This window comes from Artibeus jamaicensis, unplaced genomic scaffold (genome assembly GCF_021234435.1).
Source record: "Artibeus jamaicensis isolate MK-2021 breed Jamaican fruit bat unplaced genomic scaffold, CSHL_Jam_final contig_867, whole genome shotgun sequence".
In the NCBI taxonomy this organism is placed as follows: Eukaryota; Metazoa; Chordata; class Mammalia; order Chiroptera; family Phyllostomidae; genus Artibeus; species Artibeus jamaicensis.
Window position 1 is genome coordinate 7,850,988 of NW_026521995.1, and position 21,739 is coordinate 7,872,726.

Sequence of the window (21,739 nt, forward strand, 5' to 3'; positions counted from 1 at the left end):
CTTTGACCAATAAGAAATCAATAACAAGAAGAAAACTAGAAAACAAACAAAGACATGGAAACTAAATAACATTACTAAACAATGAATGGGTTAACCATGAGATCAAGGAAGAAATTAAAATACTTCGAAACCAATGAAAATGAGAACACAACAACCCCAAATCTGTGGGACACAGGGAAAGCTGTCCTAAGAGGGAAGTTTATAGCATTACAAGCCTATGTCAAGAAACAAGAAAAAAAATCAAATACACAATCTAACTTTGCACTTAAAAGAACTTGTAAAAAAACAACAAACAAAGCCCAAAGTTTGTAGAAAGAAGGAAATAATAAAAAATCAGGGCAGAAATAAATGAAATAATCTAGAAAAATAGTACCCATAATCAATGAATGCAAGAGCTTATCATTGAAAAGATAAAAAAGATTGACAAATCTTGATTAACCAGACACATCAAGAAAAAGAGAAAGAGGACCTAAATAAGTAAAATCAGAAATGAAAGAGAGGTAACAGTTGACACCAATGAAATACAAAGGATTTTAAGAAAATATGAGCAACTGTAAGCCAACAAATTAAACAGTCTGGACGAAATGGATAAACTCCTAGAAACATACACGCTTCCAAAACTAAATCAGGAAGAGTCAGAACACTTAAGCTAGTGAAATTGAAGCAGTAACCGAGCAAAAACTCCCAGCAAACCAAACCGCTGGATCTGATGGCTTTACAGTGAATTTTACTATGTTCAGAGAAGACCTAACACTTCTCCTTGTCAAACTAGTTAAAAATATCCAAGAGGGGGGAAGATTCTCGTGCTCATTTCATAAGGCCAGCATTATCCTAATTCCAAAACCTGATAAAGACACCACAAAGAAAAATTACAGGCCAGTATTCCTGATAAACATAGATGCTAACATCCTCAACAAAATCTTAGGAAACCGAGTGCAGCAATACATACAAGATCACACACTGTGATCAAGTGGGATTCATTCTGGGGGCACAAGGTTGGTGCAGTATCTGCAAATCAATAAATGTGATACATCACATAAACAAAATCGAGGGATAAAAACCTTATGATTGTATTAATAGATGCAGAAAAAACATTTGATAAAACCCAGCACTCATTTAAGATAAAAATGTTCAGCAAAGTGGGAACAGAGGGAACATTCATTGCTGTAATCCAGGTCGTATATGACAAACCCACAGCCAATGTTATACTCAATGGGCAAAAACTGTAAGTGTTTCCCTTATGATTGGGAAGAAGACAGGGATGTCTACTTTTGCTTCTCTAATTCAACATAGTACTGGAAGTCCTAGCCACAGCAATCAGACAAGAAGAAATAAAAAGCATCCAAATTTGAAAGGAAGAAGTAAATTATTTGCAGATGACATGATGCTGTATGTAGGGAACCCTAAAGATTCCACTTAAAAACTACTAAAACTGATGAATTCAGTAAAGTAGCAGGATAAAAAATTAATATCCAGAAATCAGTTGCATTTTTATACAACAATAATGAACTATGAGAAAGGGAAATTAAGGAAACAATCCCATTCACAATTGCTTCAAAAAATAAAATACCTAGAAATAAACTTAATCAAGAATGTGAAAAACTTGAACTTGGAAATTTATAAGATGCTGAAGAAAGAAACTGAAGAAGATACAAGTAATTAGAAGTATATATCATTTTAATAAATAGAAAGAATTAATATCATTAAGCTATCCATAAAAGCCTAAGCAATCTACAGATTCAGTGCAATTCATATCAAGATACTAATTTTACAGAACTAAAACAAATATTCCAAAAATTTATGTGGAACCAGAGAAGACTCTGGATACCAACAGTGATGTTGAGAAAGAACAAAGTTGGAGGAATCACATTACCTAATATCAAACTGTACTTCACTGCCACAGTAATTAAAGCAGCATGGTATTCGTGTAAAAACAGACACATACATCAATTGAAGAGAATAGAGAGCCCAGATATTAAACCTACATCTTTATAGTCAATTAATATTTGACAAAAGAGGCTAAAACATACAATGGGCTAAAGATAGGTTACCCTATAAATGGTGTAGGGAAAATTGGATGGATATGTGGAAAAAATAAAACTAGACCTCTTTCTTACACCACACACCAGAATGAACTCAAAATGTTTTAAAGACTTAAATGTTTTTGACTCAAAGCCATAAAACCATAGAAGAAAACATAGGCAGTAAAATCTTGGATATTTCTTGTAGCCACATTATTTCTGATATATTTCTGCAGGCAAGAGAAACAAAAGAAAAAATAAACTATGGGACTAAATCAAACTAAAAACTTTTTTCACAGCAGAGGAAATCATCAACAAATGATAAGACAACTCACTGAATGGGAGAACTTATTTGCCAATCTGTCTGATGAGGCATTAATATTCAAACTTTATAATGAAGTTTTAAAATTTAATACCTCCCTCCCAAAATCAAATAAAATGGGCAAAGGATCTGATTAGACACTTCTCCAAAGAGAATATAGAGGTGGTCAATAGACATATGAAAAGATGCTCAGTGTCACTAATTATCAGAAAATACAAATGAAAACAGATATCACCTGACACCTGTCAGAATGGCTATCATCACTAAATCAACAAACAGGTGCTGGCGAGGATGTGGAGAAAGTGGAACCCTCATGCACTGTTAATGGGAATGCAAATGGGTACATTCACCTTTGAAAGCAGTGTGGTGTTTCCTGAAAAAATTAAAAATGGAACTGTCTCATCATGAAGCACTTCCCCTTTTTGGGAATTTGAAGAAACCTGAAACATTAATTCAAAAGAATATATGCACCTCTATGTTTATTGCAGTGTTATTTACATTAGTCAAAATTTGAAAGCAGCCCAAGTGACTGTCAGTAGTTGAGTGGATGAAATAGCAATGGTACATCTATACAATGGAATACAACTCAGCTGTAAAAAAAAAAACAAAAGAAAGAAAAAAAATTTTACCCCTTGTGACAGCATGGGTGGACCCGGAGGACTTGAAGCTAAATGGAATAAGCCAGAGAAAGACATAAGGGGCATAATTAAGGGTGGCTGGCATCCACAGAAAGGTGGCTGAGACCACTGGGATCTTGTGGATCTGAGGAGGTGGAACAAGTCCATGGGGTCCCTGACGGCCCGCATGCAGAGGCTGAAGGAGTCCTGCTCCAAGCTCCTACCCTTCCCCAGCAGTCCCCGGGGCTCAAGAACAGATACAGTGCTGCTGAAGAATTCAGATTGGACACGCAACTGGCAGGACCAGTCATGCCCATATGGAATGTCTACAAGAAGGAGCAAACCAGAGTCACTGCCGAGGAGGACAGCTTCAAGACGTTCGTCAGTCTTTGCAAGACCTGTGCCACTGCCCGGCTTTTTGGCGCTGGGCAGAAAGAGCCAAGGAGGCTGCAGAACAAGATGTTGAAAAGAAAGTACTGATGGCAACTTATAATAAAAGAAGTCAGTTAATTGTTACTGCTCATTAAGGACATTCTAAAGTGAACGTTTTTCTCTGTTTAAAATGAGCATGCTTGGAAGTAGAGGATACAAAGAGGGATAATTTCATTTGGGCACCAGTGGTTTTGCCCACCATAGCTTTTCATCATTGGTGCAAGGGCAGACACAGTGCCGAAGGCAAATGACATTGTATTTTTATTAAAAAGTTACAAATATTAAAATACTGTCAATATATGAATAGTCACAATTAATGTGCCAATATATTAATATACCATTAAGATATTAAAAAGTATTTTAATGAAAACAGTTTCACCTCACGGACCCCTCTGAGAGGGCTTTAGAGTCCATAAGGGTCTGCAGACCACTCTGAGTATTGCTGATAGAAATACCTTTTTATATGAGAACCTGTCTAGAAAGAGTCCAACCATTGTTTATATAATGAGAACAGTTTGTGTGACATTGAGGTAACCTGGCAGCCAAGGAGAGTGGACTGGAATGCCCATGTGTGAACAATGACAACTTCACTGAACTAGTCAGTGGGGGTGGTAGATGCCCCCATGAGTGAGCATGTGTACTGTGTGGCCATCACATTCAAAATGACCGAGCTAGTAGAGCAATGAATCTGCATCAGATTTTGCATTAAGCTTGAACATTGCGGAAACTATTTGGATGATTCAGAAGGCTGCAGCTTTGGGCAACTGGTGATTGGCAGCTTCATGACAACGTGCCCATTCATGCACTATGTGTTGTGCAGGTTTTTTTTGCAAAAACATCAGATCACTCAGGTGATTCAGCCCCCATAACAGCCCAGATTTGGCACCCTGGGACTCTGGCTTTTTCCAAAACTAAAATCACCCTTGAACGGGAAGAGATTTCAGACTGTCCATAAGATTCAGGAAAATGTAAAGGGGCAGCTGATAGCTATTGGGACAACTGTGTGAAGTCCCAAGGTGCTTTCTCTGAAGGGGACTGAGGCACCATTGTCCTGCGTACAGTGGTTCTTGTGCTTTTTCACTAAATGTCTTTTTTTCAATAGCATGGGGCTGGATACTTTCTGGACAGATCTCATATAAGCAGATTTATACCACTGAGCTATTTATTGCCTCTTTTTTTTCTTACAGTTACCATTTATGAAGGTTTAAATAATCTTAACAGATACCAGTTTGCTTCATGCATTTGCTAACATAATCAGTCTTTCAGCTTTTAAAAAATCTTCAACTAGATTTTAAAAATTGAGCTTAAAAATATTTGGTATTAGATTTGTAAAAGAGTTTATTTTCGTTTGTGTTATTTCTTTGCTCTGTTGCATTCAAAAAATGATCACCTGAGGATATGCTTATTGGTTGTGAAGAGGAAAGAAAGGAGAGCGACAGAGGGAGAGACCTTTGTGATGTCTCCCATATGCACCCTGACCAGGGTTGGAATCCGCAACCTAGGACCCGGTACCAAACTGGCAACTTTCTGTGGTACGGGACAGCGCTCCAACTGGCGGAGTCACCCAAGCAGGGTCTCTGTTGCATTTTGAAAATGTAACTAAAGTTTAGAGTATTTGCGTCTGGTGAACTAATCTACAGTTGGATTACTGGGTATAATTATGATGTCTTGAGATGATAGGATGTTAATATAATTATTAAATGTTTATGATGAGAGTTAATTAATATTAACTTTTCATATTCTTGAATCATCTCCCCAACTCAAGAGGAAATGTGTTTGGAAATGGGATCCAGTACTTGACTTCTCGTTCATCTGAATTAGGTGTGTGTAATATTATCTGAAAAAAATATATATATTTATTCTTCCTCAGTTTTTTGGCACAGAGCTCCTAAAACCCTTGGAATATCCTAAGTGGTAAGAGTGATAAAGGTGGCTTGTTCAACCACACTTTAGTTTATGCTAATGAGGTGACTTTTAGAAAGCCTCTAAAGGATGCAGGCTGGTTGCCAGGGGATCAGCCTTGGTGAGGGGTTTGAAACTTTCTGCCCCACTCCCACTTGAAAGCGGCTGTAGGTCGAATCAGTTGTCAATGGCCAATGATGCAAAGGGACCAGATTCTTAAAGCCCCTTCCCGCATACCTGGCCCTATGTATCTCTTCAGCACTGGTTGTGCCTGAGTGTGTCCTTTTATAATAAACTGGCAAACTAGGAAGTAAATGTTTTCCTGAGTTCTTTGAACGGCTCTAGCAGGTTAAGCCCGAGGATGGGGTTTTGGGAACCTCTGATTTATAGGTAATTGATTAAAAGCACAGGTGACACCTCGGCTTTTGATGGACATCTGAAGGGGGAGGACAGTCTTGTAGGACTTAGCAACCTGTGAAATCTGATGCTATGTAGCAAGTGTCAAAATTGACCTGATCAGCAAAACAAACAAGTAAGCAAAATATAAACAGAGACATTGGAATAAAGAACAGATTGATGATAATCAGAGGGGAGGGGAGAGGAGGATAATGGGGAAAAAAGGGGAAGGGTAGGCAAGGAGCGTGTTCAAAGTACCCATGGACAAAGCCAACACGAGGTAGGATTGAGGGTGGGAGGTGGGAGTGGGTGGGACAGTGGGAGATGGGGAAAATGGAGACAACTGTACTTGAAAAACAATAAAAAATAAATATATTAAAAAATTGGGTTGAATTGTAGGACAGTTGCTGATGATATAGCATTGCTGTGTGTGAAACCCATCAAGCAATTTCTGGTCAGAAATGAAGTAGTGTCGTGTAGTGAGTATTGCCAGGAGAGGAGACACTCAGGCAGAGGGTGCGTTTCTTTAATTGTGTGTGTTTGCATTTTTTTCTTTGCTGATAACTATTTCGCTAGGTGCAATTAAGACAGTATTTGCTTTACTGCAAACAGAAAACTGCTGCAGACACTTGCACTCCTGAAATTGACCACTAGGTGTCATGAATGCCACAGGAGCCCTAAGGGTTACCCCTGGTTGCTGGAAATCGGACATTGTAAGCTCGTAGACACTCACATATTTCACTGTTTCCACATGATAGGTGCCAGAAGAACCTGATACAGTGTGATATATAGAAGCAAGGTACAACTGGAATAATGAAATTTCAAAAATAAGCCTTTTTAAAGGAGGGTTGTAATAGTTCTGTTGGGTATTGTAAATGCTTCAGGTGCACTTGATACCGCTGTTATGTTCCTGGCTCTCTCTCTTTTATGGAAAGATGGATTGAACTTCAATTTAAGAATATTCGGTAATCCCTCTCAGGACATACTGTAACAGCTGGTATTTTTGCATTGTAGAAAATTGATTCCATACAACAGTCAGTGATAATTATGGCTGGGTTCTGACAAATTCCGATGCATTTTCAATAAATTTAGCTAAAAACCCCATGATTACTACAATAATTTAGCTCAATTTGAAACTTAAACCCAGCAACTCTGCTCTGTTTTACAAAATCTTGAACATTTTAGTGGTAGGGATTATATCAAACCATTTATTTTTTATTGTACTTACATATGTTCTGAGAAGATGATTACATTATAGCCTACATTTCTTAAATATATGACTTTGGAAAAATTTAACCTTGAGTGTTCATTATGAAATAAAAAAAGAAATGCTAAGGCTGTACATATATGGGGTATATGTATACAGTAGCAATATCAACTCCGAAGGATGTTTTGATATAGAATGTAGGGTTGTCTTAGTATTAATAGAATGTTTGATATAAGCATAAATTTGCTTAGTATATGGTGTTTGTGGCTCATAAAAGTGAAACATTGTATGTTTTTTAAGAGATGAAGAAATTAGTTTCCATGGTGTATGTATTTCTGTAGTTAGGCAATCTGTACCCTACAAATTTGAAGTTACGGCATGAAGAGCTTACAGACAGACACACATAATAATCACCTGCCTGTGTACACACACACACACACACACACACACACACGGCCCTAATGGTAGAAATGTGCCTGGATACACTTGACAAATTCTAAGCCTCTTCTCCTTTTTTTCTTAGCAGCAAAACAAAAATTTACTAATTGAATGCGTTTTTAAAATTATTTATGGTCTGTTTTTTACTTTCTTTGTGTTTAAATTTAGGAGCACTTTTATGTAGTTGACTCTTAATCCAGATTGTTAGAATAATTTATAAAAGCGGGGTTGCCTTTTAAAATTATTGGAGAAAACAGCTTCAGAAACATTCATTAATTAAACCTTGCTATGTTTTTTCCTCTCATTTTTTCATTTCTAACTTAGTGATTTATATTTTTATATGGTATTTAAAGTTACTGCCCTCATTTTAATTAACACTCCTCTCCATATGGATTTAGAGGCATATTTGAACTCTGTCTTCTTTTGTAGTAATAGAAAACAAAATTGAAGACATTGCACCAGATAGTCTGGTCTAAGGTAGTCTATTTGATGTGAATTTTTTCCTATGAACATTCACTTTGACAATTAAAAAGCTAATTTGGAAGGCTCTAATAGAATTTTACAGTTTGGACTTTTTCCAGTGAGATTTGGCAAGCTCGTTTATTATTCTGTAATACGAATCATCAATTTAAAGGCTTTAGAATTGACGTGAGGCAGTTTTTCAGTGTTTACAATGTCTGTTTTTTCTGTTAATACATGTTAAAATATGCTTTTAAATTATTGAATTTGCTTTATAGAGAACTGGGGAAAATGCATTAAAAATGAACTTAAACACATTGTTTGGCTCTTTTTTGATTTCTAAAAAATGCAAATGCAGCGTATTTTCTGTTATTAGGCAGCAGTGGTCTAAAGTTAAACCACATGGTCTCCTTCTAGGTGTCAGGACAATGTAGATTTTAATCTTGCTACTTTCTTTTATGTTCACACTTTGTAATGTCGTTACCTGTATTAACTCCCGTGGTTGTAATAGCCAGTCCTTATTGTTTGCTTGCCAGGTATTGAGTTGTGGGCCTTATCATACTTAATTATCAAACAGTTTTAAATTGCTGTTATCTTCATCTGCATACTAGGAGTTTAAGGCCTAATGAGATTAAATTACTCTCCCAGATCACAGAGTTGAGGCCAGATTCTAGAGTAATTGCTCTTGGCTGCTATATATAGTTGTTCCTTTACTATATATTTTGGGATGAACATTAGTTAAAATAATTGTTGAAAAATATTGATATTTTCCAAGATACATTGAAGCTTAGTTTTTACTAAAGGAATAATTTTTGTATATTAATTTTGATTGTTAGGTCTACTTTAGATTATTTTAGCACTTCTGTAAATCTATATAATAACTTGCTTCAATTCTACTAGTCTTGCAAAGGTTACTTGCAGTTTTTAGTTATAGATCTTTGCAGTTGTCATATTAGGATGAACTCTTTTTAAAAATAACAAGTAGTTATAAGTTGTCAACAATTTATAGTTTCTATTCTATGTTAGAAATTTAGCTTAGAATTAATGATTAACAGCGGGAAGGAATTTCCAAATGGCATTGGCTTACAAAAGCATCTTTAAGTTTTCTATCTATGCATTCATCAGTCCTCAAACTAACAGTAAAACTCTTTTAAGGAAGCCTCAGTACATTCATGAAGAACTTTTATATTTTTAATTAGAAATTTCACATCAGAATGGAAAACTCTCACACTTAATATTTGTATGTAACACGTAGAAAAAATTCTGAAGAATTGTGGTCTCTCTGGTAGTGTGTTGGAATATGAATTAGTTACAGAACGTTGCAGTTGAGTAATCTTTCTTTTTGTTTTAAACTGTTTTTTTTTCTTTGTAGAAACGGCCTGTGCGATATATATAAATCTTGGTAGACAGCGTGGCTGCAGGCCGTTGAGCTTGAATTCCCTGTGGCCTTCTGAGCCGAGAGCATTTGTTTGGAGCGTGGAGTCCAGCCTGCAAGCTGCATCATGCCAGCTTTGTCAACAGGCTCTGGTAGTGACACAGGTATGTGAACCTGAGAGGGGAGGGGCGCTTTCCTTCCATCCTTACTTAAATGTTCTTGTTCACAGTGAAAAACAGCATTGCTTGAAGCAAGCGTAACCCGGTCATGCATGTTGTTCTGCTACCAAGACGCGGGGCATGGAATCAATGTATCCTCCTAAGGTCAAAGTTACCAAAGGGCGCTGACTGCCGCTTCCAGGTAGTGGTGGCTTATGCTGCTCCTCTTGCACTGCCTTTTGGAATAACATTATGTATTTACATTTCTTTTTAAGTATTTTAAACTTACAGAAAAGGGTGGGAAACAATGTAGTCTCCCCTTATCTGTGGGGGATAGAGTCCAAGACCCCCAGTGGATGCCTGAAACTGCAGACAAAGCTGTATAGGTGCTGTGTTTTTCCCTATGCCACATCCCTATGGTAAAGTTTAATGCATAAGTTAGACTTAGTAAGAGATGGACAACTACTACTAATAAAAGAGAACAACATACTGTAGTAAAAGTTACGTGCATTCTATTAAGTAGAATGAGGGTTATTGGACACAAGCACTGTGGGACTGTGACAGTCAGTCTGATAACTGAGGGGACTGCTAAGTGACCACCCGGTGGGGAGAGGGAGCGTGTGAACACTGGGCAAGGGGTGATTCACGTCCGGGGCAGGGCGGAGAGGGGTGACTCCAGATTTCATCACGATACTCGGAACAGTGGGCACTTTACCACTAATGAATTATTTCTGGAATTTTCCATTCAGTATTTTTGGACTATGGTTGACCACGGAAAGTGAAACCACAGGTGGAGGGGAACCACTGTGCGGCGATGTTCATATTAACCTTCACTCAGGTTTAATAACAGACACGGGTTTTTTGCCATACTTACTTTAGACGTCTCGCTTTTTTCTTTAAGAAATAAGACATTATCACTACCCCATTCTTGCATTTTCTTTCTTTCTGGGGCGAGAGGTAAAAACTATTCTGACATTGCAGTATGTTATTAAGGGATTCAGTTAAAACAGACATATTTCACTTTACTTTTTATTTTTATTTTTTTGTTGTTCTACTACAGTATTTCACTTTATTATTATCAGTTGCAAGATTTAGTGATACTTAGAATAAAGATCCCCCAAAAGGGAAAACTCATGCCTATGAGTATATGTGAAATCCCCTCTTTCTGACCTGATTCCGGAGGTGGGGTGGGGTGGTCTGTTCCCCCTTGAAGTGTACTGGGATTCCCCAGAATCAGCTCTGTTAAAAAATGCAGATTTCTGGACTATTCCTAGAACTATTAAAATAGAATGTTGAGTGGGTTGATGAGCTATGTCATGGACTGTAAGGAGCCCTCAAAACAAGTGTGGTGGTTGTGGGGGGGCAGGTGGAGGTGGAAGAGGGCATGGGGGGATACGTGGTAATGGAAAAAAAATACAACAAAAAAAGAAAATCTAAAAAAAGAAAACTGGAAGGATACTTACCAATGTCAACTGTCATTGTCCTAGATTATAGGACTGTGGGTAACCCAGTTTTTACACTTACGTTAATTTTTCTGTACTTTCCACAGTAAATATGATTTTGTAACAAAAAGAATAAACAAAAGCAGTGGTTGACTAGAGTGTGACTAAAAAGAAAGTTCTGTGTATTGCACTGACCGTTCTGAATTTGGTTCTGTTAATAGCATTCTAAAGCCAGATGAAACACTGTCTCATGCTGGACAGTTACCGGCACCATAATATTTGTAAAGCTGAGTCACAGATTTGACTTTGTGTTGTATGATGTTACATTGGCATTTTCATTTGCAGTGTTTGAAATATCATTCTTTGCTATTTAAAGCATATTTACACTTATATTTTGGCAAGTTTTGCCTCATCTTTATCCATCAAGAATGTTTTGTTTTTCCCTACTTTGATTTACACTGTGGTTTAGTTGTTTTTTGCGGGGGTGATTTCGATTTTTAAGTTACATAAAAATCTTTTTTCTTAAGACATAACTTGGGAGCCAGCTTCTTTGGAAATTTTTTTATATAGCCCCACATTGTGTTGTACTATATAAAATGAATGATTTAACTTTCCATAGTGGTTTGGGAAATTATAGATAAAATTTATTTGAATCATAAATTTACTACAATTGTGTAATGAATATAAGTTTTATGCCTTGGTATTCACCAAAAACATCTTAGTTTAAGAACACAAAATAGCATTGCTTACCTCTAACTCAGGGAATGATCAAAGTGGAGAGTTTATAGTTTATAAGGCAGTTTTAGTTGTCAGTCATGAAAAGTAGCATAGGTTATTTAGAATTTGAAAAGGACTTTTCCACACATAGCTGGCTCACTTGGTCAAATCTCAAATGCCTGTGTGACTCACCCTTGCTTTTGTGATATTTTTGACCGTATGTTCCAACCAGGTTTGAGTCAGAGAGAAAAGACATGCTTATTCCAAGAGTCGCCGCATTTAGGGAAGCTCCGAAGTACACTGTACCCGTCAGATGGTAATGGTTTTCTTGTAGTTTCTCGCAGACCAGATGCTGTTTAGCAGTCAGGGGTCATGTGTACCATCAGCAGTGTTGCTTAGCAATGTTGCTGCTGCCGTTCCCATTACCAGGTCTCCCGGGGAACAGCGATAGGAAGCTAACTCAGGCAGATGCAGCTGCAGCAGAAGGGCACCGGCTAACAGAGTGCACACTTCTCCTGTGGGAAGGTACTCTCAGTGTCAAACTTTTCCTACTTCTTCTTCCTGCTTACTTCATGAAGCAAAGCAATTTTTAATTACACAAGTAATACATAAAAAACATTCTCATTGTCAGAGATGCCTAGATAAAAAAGGATGGGACTCTTACTACCACCCTTCCCCTAGTCTCATTTTCTGTCTCAGTTTGAGGGGCATCCTTCAAGAGTTTTCTGTACATTGGGCACTTAGATGAATATGTACATAAGTGTGTCATTTTATGCCTTTAAAAAATTTTAAATCACAGATTCTATCATACTCTGTGGATTGTGTTGTAACTTTCTATACCAAGTCATGTATCCTGGGGAGGTATTTCACGGGAGCGGTGTGTGTGTGCGGATGTGTCTCTACAGACATGTGTAGATCTGCCTCACTTTTTAAGCTAATGTGTTGTTTTCCATAGTATAGGGAACCAGACTACTGTTAGTGAAAACCCTGGTTTTGAACCTTTTGTAATATTTTGGGAGAAAAGATGTGCATATTTAATGGACATTGTCAAATTGTTTTTCAGAGTGGATAAACCACTTAATCTATTGGCACTGCATTAAAGATCTTTCCTCCCACATTCTTGTCAATATTCAATACTGCCAGTTTTATATATTTTTTTGTAGCAATCTGCTGGGGAAAACATGGTGTCTTAAGTGTTAAATGTGCATTTCTACTGACATTGGTCATATTTCCATTTATTTAATGGCCACTTATTTCTCTTTGAATTGTCTATTTATATCTTCTCCCCATTTTTCTGCTGCTTTATTATTTTATTTATTTGCAGAATTTCCCCCTTTGCATTTTATATATTAATCCTTTGGGTCATTTTAGTTTGTATATCATTACTTATGGCCAATCATTTGTCCATTTTCCTTTATTACTATAATGGTATCATTATTTATCCTTGCCTGAGGACATGCTTATTGATTTTTAGAGAGAGCAGCAAGGTGAAAATGAGAGAGGGATTGAGAGAAAGAGAGAGAGAGATGCAAGGAACATCGATCAGTGTGCCTCTCACGTGCACTCTGACTGGGGACCAACCCCTCAACACAGGCACATGTCCCGATCAGGAAATGGACCCCCGACTTTTCATTTTATGGGACAGGGCTTCAACCAACCAAGCCACTCTGGCCAGGGCCTTTTTTTCTTTCTTAAATAGTATAATTTCTTTTGTAGAAGTTGAAAACTTTCATGTAGAGAAAATCTTTTCTGTACAGTGGTTAATGCTTTTTTTCTTTTCATGACCATTGAAAAGAGGGTGACCATTTTTTTCATGAAGATATTCACTAGGGTTTTTCTTCTAGTGCTTTAAAAAATTTGGATTTTCACATTTGGAATTTTAGGCCAACTGTAATTTGTATGCGAAGTGAGGCAGTGATGTAGTTAGGCACATGAACATCACTTATTTAAGAGGCTATTCTTTCATCATAAATTTGCACTAGTCCCTCTTTCATACATCAGCAGTGCGTATGTTCTGGGTTTTCTTTCTTGGCTATCTCAATAGGTTGATCTTATTTTTAAAAAAAATTAATGGACTTGATTTTTGAGTAATTTCAGACTCATAGAAAGGTTATAGAGAAGACTTCTATAACCGTACATCCAAAGACTTCCAATATACCTTACATCCTCTTTCCCTGATTATTAACATCATAATTAGTTTGTTACATTCATTTCAATTAATGAATCAGTATTGATACATTGTTGTCAACTAAAATGTGTACTTTATTCAGGTTTTCCCTGATACCCTTTTTCTGTTCCAGCATTTCATATTACATTTAGTTGTCATTGTACATTAGGTTCCTGTTGGTTGTGGTGGTTTCTCAAATTTTCCTTGTTTTTGATAGCTTTGACAGTTTCCAGGAGTCCTGGTCAGGTGCATTGTAGAATTTCCCTCTACTGGAATTTGTATGATGTAAAGTAATATTGCCGACTTTCCACAAAGATGGTGTCTTAGGTAAACGTGGCTCCTCGCACAATTACATCAAAATTACAACTGAAATATAGAACAACCATCAATCACAACCATCAGAAACCAAGTCGAATAGAAGTCTACAACTATGGAAGTAAAAAAACCACATCCATCCAGACTGGTGGTAGGGACAGAGATGCAGAACAGGCCGGTCCCACACCCACGTGTGGCGGATAAAAATTTGGGAGGGATATCTCAGGAGCAAGGAGTTCCAGACCCACACTAGCCCCCCAGCCCAGGGTTCTAGTATTAGGAGATAAGTCCCCATAATTTCTGGCTGCAAAAACCAGTGGGGATTGAATAGGTGGCAGAAGCTTCTGGAGTCCCTAGCAGTTTCTCTTAACTCACACATGAACTTAGACTCACTCCCTTTGAGCTCCACTAATGGGGTAGCACATTAAAAGGCACCAGTAGCATACAGGGAGAAAGGCAAGAGCTGGAGGACAGAAGGGTGGGCAGAGGTTCTTGTCCCTTTTCTGAGCCCTCCCTCCAGAGAGCCACATAGCTGGCAGGATGGTGCCATATCTGACTCCATCAACCTGGCTGACACTGTTTGCACTGCCATGGAGATCCCTACAGACTCTCTCCCACCTAAGCTGCTTTTCCATATGAATGGCTGGTCTTGATTCATGCTTCCCAACTTCCTAAATCCTCTCAAACATGCAATAGCCAGCCTCAATGAGTTCCCAGTCCCCTGTACTTCTTACTAAGTGGCTATAGGCCTGGCACTAGCAGCAGCCAGCCTAGATTCACAGCTTGGCTTTGGCTGGGAATCTCCAAGTCCAGCACAAGTAGCAGCCGTCTCAGACTGCTTTATAGCCCAGGTAGGGTGCCCAAGGCAAAATACAGGTCGTGGCTGACCTTGGCCTGCATCACTCAGGAAACCCCAGAGCCAGTGCACCCAGTGCATAGCTACAGACCATGTCAGAGCACCACCATCCTTCCCCCATAGAGCTGATTCTCCACAGAGGGCAGAGGTTGGTGGTCAGTGGTCCCAACCAGTCCTTGCAGTTGACCAGCCTGAATAAGTCCCTCCCATTGACCTGCCAACAGCAATCAAGTCTCAATTACAAGAGGAAGGTGTACTCGGCCCACATGAAGGGTATAGCTCCAGTACCCAGCTTGGGTGATAGGGGAGGCTGTGCCACTGGACCCTACAGGACACCTGCTACATTAGGCCACATTACCAAGACACGAAGTCAAAGTAACTCTACCTTACACATAGAAACAAACATGTGGAGGCTGCCAAAATGAGGAGTCAAAGAAACATGGCCCAACTGAAAGGACAGATCAAAACTCCAGAAAAAGAACTAAACAAAATGGAGATAGGGAATCTACCAGATGCAGAGTTCAAAACACTGTCTGTAAGGATGCTTAAGGAACTTAGTGAGGACCTCAGCGGCATAAAAAATCTCCACAGAAACTAATGATTTGGAACTTAAGGAAGCAAAAAACAACCAATCAGAACAGGAAGAAGAAAAAAGAATCCTGAAAAACAAGGATATTATGTAAGAAGCTTCTGAGACAACTTCAAGCGTTCTGGCATTCTCGTCATAGGGATGCCAGAGGAGAAGAGAAAGAGCAAGAAATTGGAAATCTATTTGAGAAAGTAATGAAAGAAAACTTCCCTAATTTGGTGAAGGAAATAGGAAGTACACTGAGTCCCTAACAAGATGGGTGCAAAGAGGCCCCCTCCAAAATGCATCACAATCAAAGTGCCAAAGGTTAAAGAAAGAACCTTAAAAAGCAGCAAGGGAAAACCGTTTAGTTACCTAGAGGGAGTACCCATAAGACGGTCAGCTGACTTCTCAAGAAACTGTGCAGGCTAGAAGGGATGGGCAAGAAATATTCGAAGTCTCGAAAAGGAGGGACCTACAGCCAAGATTTTTCTACCCAGCAAGGATATCACTTAGAATTGAAGGGCAGATAAAAAGCCTCCCAGACAAGAAAAAAACTAAAGGAGTTCATCATCACCAAACCATTATTATGTGAAATGTTAAAGGGACTTGTTTAAGAAAAAGAAGATGAAAACTATGAACAATAAAATGGCAAAAATACATATCTATCAAAAAATGAAACTAAAAAACAAACTAAGTTAACAAGAAGAACAGACAGAATTGTGGATATAGAAGAGTGTTTTTGATTGTTACCAGATGGGAGGGGGTTTGGGGGAATGGGTGAAGAGGTGAGGGGATTAAGAAGTACAAACAGGTTGTTACAGAATAGCCACAGGGGTGTAAGTTACAGTAAGAAATGGAGTAGCCAAAGAACTTATGCACATGACCCATGGACATGAACAATGGTGGGGGGATTTTCTGAGGGAATCAGGATTGCTGGGTGGAGAGGTGCAAAGGGGGAAAAATTGGGACAAGTATAATAGGATAATCAATAAAATGTAATAAAAAAGTGCCATTGTCATAGCATATTAAGTGTACATGCTATCAACTTGATTTATGACTGTTGATGTGTATGAGCTGGCTGAAGTAGTGTTTGTCAGGTTTCTGTACTGTAAAGCTATTCTCTTTCCCCACCCCTTCCATACAGTCCTCTTTGGAAGGAGTTCTCTGAGTGTGCCCACACTAACAGAGTAGTGTGTTCTGCTCCCCCTCCTTTAGGGTGAACTATCTGATTGTTATTTAGCGATCTTGGTCTCTTCTCTCCTAGTTATTAATTTACTCACTCATTTATTCATATCTGTGTGGGCTTGTGGATGTTTGTTCATACTTGGAATAAAGTGCTACTTAATTTTGTTTCTCTTGTCGTTCCACTGTGGCCACTGGAGCTCTTTCATTTGGCGTCTTTGATACACCTGCATCAGTGTGGGCTTGTTTGTTTTTAACAGTTCCTTTTGGAACTACAATAATGAGCTATATAACTGCATTCTACTACGTGACTATATTCCTACTAAGCCTGTTAAATTTATCTTCATTTTTTTTTTAATTTTTTTATTGATTATGCTGTTACAGTTGTTCTATTCCCCCTTTATTCCCCTCCACCCTACCCCCCATCCCCACCATCACCCCCCCTTTAGTTTATGACCATGTGTCTCAAGTCCTTTAGATTCTATATTTCCCATGCTATTCTTGCCCCCCCATCTATTTTCTATCTACTGTCTATGCTACTTATTTTCTGTACCTTCTCCCCCCTTCTCCTCCTCCCACTCCCCTGTTGCTAACCCTCCTTGAGATCTTCATTTCTATGTTTCCACTCCTGATCTAGCTGTCCTTTTAGTTTGCTTTCGTTTTAGGTGTGGTTGTTAATAACTGAGTTTGTTGTCCTTTCACTGTTCATGTTTCTTTAACTTCTTTTTCTTAGATAAGTCCCTTTAACATTTCATATAATAAGGGCTTGGTGATGATGAACTCCTTGAATTTGATCTTATCTGAGAAGCACCTTATCTGCCCTTCCATTCTAAATGAAAGTTTTGCTGGATAGAGCAATCTTGGTTGTAGGTCTTTAGATTTCATGACTTGGAATACCTCTTTCCAGCCCCTTCTTGCCTGTAAGGTCTCTTTTGAGAAATCAGCTGACAGTCTGATGGGGACTCCTTTGTAGGTGACTGTCCCCTTAGCTCTTGCTGCTTCTAGGATTCTCTCCTTCATTTTAATCTTTGCTAATGTAATTATGATGTGTCTTGGTGTGTTCCTTCTTGGATCCAACTTCTTTGGGACTCTCTGAGCTTCCTGGATTTCCTGGAAGTCTATTTCCTTTGCCAGATTGGGGAAATTCTCCTTTATTATTTGTTCAAATAAGTTTTCCACTGGTGGCTGTGCCTTTCCCCCTTCTGGTACCCCTATAATTCGGATGTTGGAGCGTTTAAAGATGTCCTGGAGGTTCCTAAGACTCTCCTCATTTCTTTGAATTCTTGCTTCTTGACTCTTTTCTGTTTGGCCATTATTTGCTTTCTTCTGGTCCACTCCATTGATTTGAGTCCCAGTTTCCTTTTCATTGCTATTGGTGTCCTGTGCAATTCCATTCATTTCAATTAGTTTCGCCTTCATATGTTTGTCTAATTTGTCCGTATAATCTACCAGTTCTGTGAGGATCCTGATCACCAATTTTTTAAACTGTGCGTCTGTGAGTTTTGCTATTTCTTCATCGCTTAGATTTATTTCTGGGGCTCTGAGATCCTCCTGCGCCATTCTTGGTCTGTTGGGGCCCTTTAAGTGTGAGAAGTGGCGCCTTGGACTCCCAGGTCGCTGGGTTGTGACGCTGTATGTGGGGGCGTGGCCAGAGCGGGGAAATGGCGACGCCCTCTGCCGCTTCTCACAGCTGGGTGCGGAGGAGCAGTGCCTTAGGTGGTTCACCTGGGCCGGGCCACTCAGAGTTGCTGGGTTATGACGCTGTATGTGGAGGTGGGGTCAGAGCAGGGAAATGGCGGCGCCCTCCACTGCAGCTTGCCGTGGGGACCTGCCGGCCCAGTCCAACCGCCCACTCCCTCGCCTGTCCACCCTCGCACAAATGCGCGACCTCAGTCAACACGCAGCCCCCGGCCCGGCTGTCTCCCCTGAGGTCGCTCGCCTGGTTGCTCGCTGGGTCGCTCACTAGGTCTGACCCTGCACCTGGATTCCGCGGGCCTGAGTGCGTCTGGCCGAGTCCTCCTGTGCAACCCTGCTCCGCCAGCCGCTGGTTTCGCCCCTTACCGGTCAGGCTGAAGAATTTGTTGTTAACGGACTTCCGAAAAGTTCAATTTTCCGTGTTCTGGCTGTGTTTTCTGTTGCTAATATTTAGTTTTCTCTAATCTTGGTTGTGTGAGAAGGCACGGCATATCCACCTATGCCTCCATCTTGGCGGAAGTCCAAATTTATCTTCATTTTTAATGACAGCCCCCAAATGCCACGTATTCGTTTGTGCCTTTTTAAAAACTCAGTGTTGTATGATGGCTCATGCTGAGTTTAGCTGTGGTTTGTTCAGTTTTCATTGTTGTGTCATGTTCTACTCTTGATGGGCATTTGGAGTGCTTCAGTTTTTTCATAGTTACGCATAGTTTTGTTGAGAACAGTCTTTTCCCTGTGTCTTGCTGCACATAAGCATGCATTTCTGTAGTATTTGTTCTAATTTACAATACTTTCTCTAGTGTGAAAGAGAACTTGCCGGCTCCATAACCTCATCATGGTTTGTTATTGTCAAGTTGTAAGTTTTGGCTACTCATTGTGGTGGATGTGTAGTGATAGTTCTTTGTAGTTTTAATTTGCGTTTTTGATTATTAATGAGGTAGAGTACGATTTTATTTTGGCTACTTAGATTTCTTCTTTTATAATGTAGGGATTAAATGTTTTATTTATTTTTCTGTTGCATTGTCTTGTAGTCCTTTGTCAATTTTGTTATCTGTGTGACAACTGCCTTCTCGTGTTCTGTGTTATTAGTCATCTTGTTCCATGTGTTGCCCTCCCCTGTTCTATGTGCAGAAGTTACACGTTTCAGTTTAGTTGAGTACCTTCATGGTTACAGATTTCTGTGTTCAATTAATGAAATCTTTAACATATAGTCATGAAGTTACTTATTTTTCCTTTTACAGTTTGATCTTGATGCTCTAGAATAGACTTTTGTGTAAGGTGGGAGGTAGGACTCCAAATTGATTTTTCCTACAAGGATAGCTGGTTGTCTCACCATGACGTTGTACAGACTGTCCTTCCCCTGTGCTTGCAGTGGCAGCACAGGTGGCAACCTGGGACCGTCATTACAATGTGGACTCTCCGTGGTGAGAGTTGACATCCTTGTTTTTAGTTCTGTATCTCAAAAGGAGTCATTCCTACATTTCTTCTTTGTCATCTTTGCTCTAGTTTCATTTTTTCCCTCCATATATGTATGTCTTTTATTAGATTCAGCAATTTTCCTGTTATGACTAGTCATTGAATTTTGTCAAGTACTTTTTATTTATTTATTATAATGGTCATATAATTTGCTTCCTGTTAATCTCAATATAGCAAATTTCATTTTTTAAAAATGTTAAGCCAAGTTGCATTTTATGGATAAAACAAATTTGGTCATAATTTATTATCCTTTTAATATAATCTGCTGGATTTGGTTTGTTCATTTTTATTTACAATTTTAATATCTATATTTATGAGTGAGTGCCTGTAATTTTCCTTTCTCATTTCACGTATTAGATTTTCATGAGGTCATGTCGGCCTTGTGTAGTATGTTGGGAGGAGTCTTAACTCTTCTGTGGGAAAGTTTGTGAAAAATTGAAATTACTTTTTATGTGAGGCTGGTTTGAACTGTTCGGCTGCTTGGGCCTGGAAATTTTCTTTTTAATATGAATTTTGGTGACTAATTTTATTTTAAAGTTTATAAGACTATTCAGGCTTTTCGTTTTTTCTTGAGCCATTTTATTGATTTATGTTTTTCTAATATTTGGTCTGTTTCACTAAAATTTTAAAATTTGTTTTGGAAAAATTTGCTCACAATACTATCTTTTATGTCTGTAGTTTTCTATGTTAATGTTTTCTTCCTTAGTCCTGCTATTGATAATTTTTATTCTCTTTTCCACTCTGCTTAATATGGCTAGAGTTTTTTCAGTTTTATTAGTCTTTTTAGATGTAAAACTGTTTTGGCTTTGGTAATTTTCTCTATTAAATTATGAAATTTTTGATTCTGAAAATTTTTGATTTTCAGTCCTTTTGAAATATGTTTATACCTTATGTTCAGCTTTATGGTCAATTTCAGTAAGTATTGTGTGTGTTTGAAAAGAAACTATATTTTGTAGTCATTGAGTATAACTTTCTATATATGCCAATTATGGCTAGTTTTTTAATTAAGTTATTTATATATTCTGTATTTTCATTCCTTTTTTATTATTTATTCTCAGTTGTCAAGAGAAGTATTTTTATAAGTTTATCTTTATGACAGTGGTTTATCTTGTAGTTCTGTCAGTTTTTGTTGCATATATTTGAATTTGTTACTGAATACAGATTGGTTACTTTGCTTGTGAATTAAGCCTTTGAAACAAATTTTTAGGGTATGTATATATATATATATTTGTTTATGTTAGCATGATATATCCTTTTTTATCTTTAACTTTTAACTTTTCTGTATTCCTAATGTAATAGATTTAGCTCTGCTGACTTGCTTATAATTGAAGCTTTTTGAAGATATTTGCTTTAAATTGGAACATTTGCAGTACAATCAATATAAAAACTGATTTTTATTTTTATTTTATTTATTTTAAAATTTCTATTGTATTTTTTACTAACCATTTAGTCCCCATATCTCCCCTCCCTTCTGCAATCACTACACTGTTGTCCATGTCCGTGGGTCCTTTGTCTTTTTCCTTTTTAAAGATTTTATTTATTTATTCTTAGAGGGGAAGGGAGGGAAAAAAGAGGGAGAGAAACATCAATGTGTGGTTGCCTCTCACACGCCCCCTACTGGGGATTTGGCCAGCAACCTAGGCATGTTCTCTGACTGGGAATCAAACCAGTGACCCTTTGGTTTGCAGACAGGTACTCAATCTGCTGAGCCACACCAGCTAGGGCAAGGGTCTTCTTTCTTTCTTGCTCAATCTGTCCACCTCCTAACTTCTCTCTCACTTAGCTGTCATCCTGTTCTCTGTGAGTCTGTCTCTATTTTTCCTGTTAGTTCAGTCTATTCATTAGATATCACATATGAATGAAATCATATGATATTTGTCTTTCTCTGACTGGCTTATTTCACTTAGTATAACAATCTCCAGGTTCTTCCATACTGCTGCAAAGCGTAAAATTCTTTTTTATGGCCAAGTAGTATTCCATTGTGTAAATGT

At 38.3% G+C, this 21,739-nt stretch overlaps 1 protein-coding gene and 1 pseudogene across 4 annotated transcripts in view; both read left to right on the top strand.

Moving 5' to 3' along the window:
• LOC119045967 (60S ribosomal protein L13-like) overlaps window positions 1-3,487 on the top strand; it is a 29,540-nt pseudogene extending 26,053 nt beyond the window's left edge.
• The window catches only part of MPP7 (MAGUK p55 scaffold protein 7), a 245,426-nt gene that overhangs the window by 51,849 nt on the left and 171,838 nt on the right, over window positions 1-21,739 (top strand). For all 4 annotated transcript variants that reach the window (XM_037140833.2, XM_037140832.2, XM_037140836.2 and 1 more), the window contains one exon: window positions 9,167-9,333. In XM_037140833.2, the coding sequence (XP_036996728.2) occupies window positions 9,297-9,333 (37 nt within the window). In that variant the 5' untranslated portion in view covers window positions 9,167-9,296. The remainder of the gene's footprint in view (window positions 1-9,166; window positions 9,334-21,739) is intronic.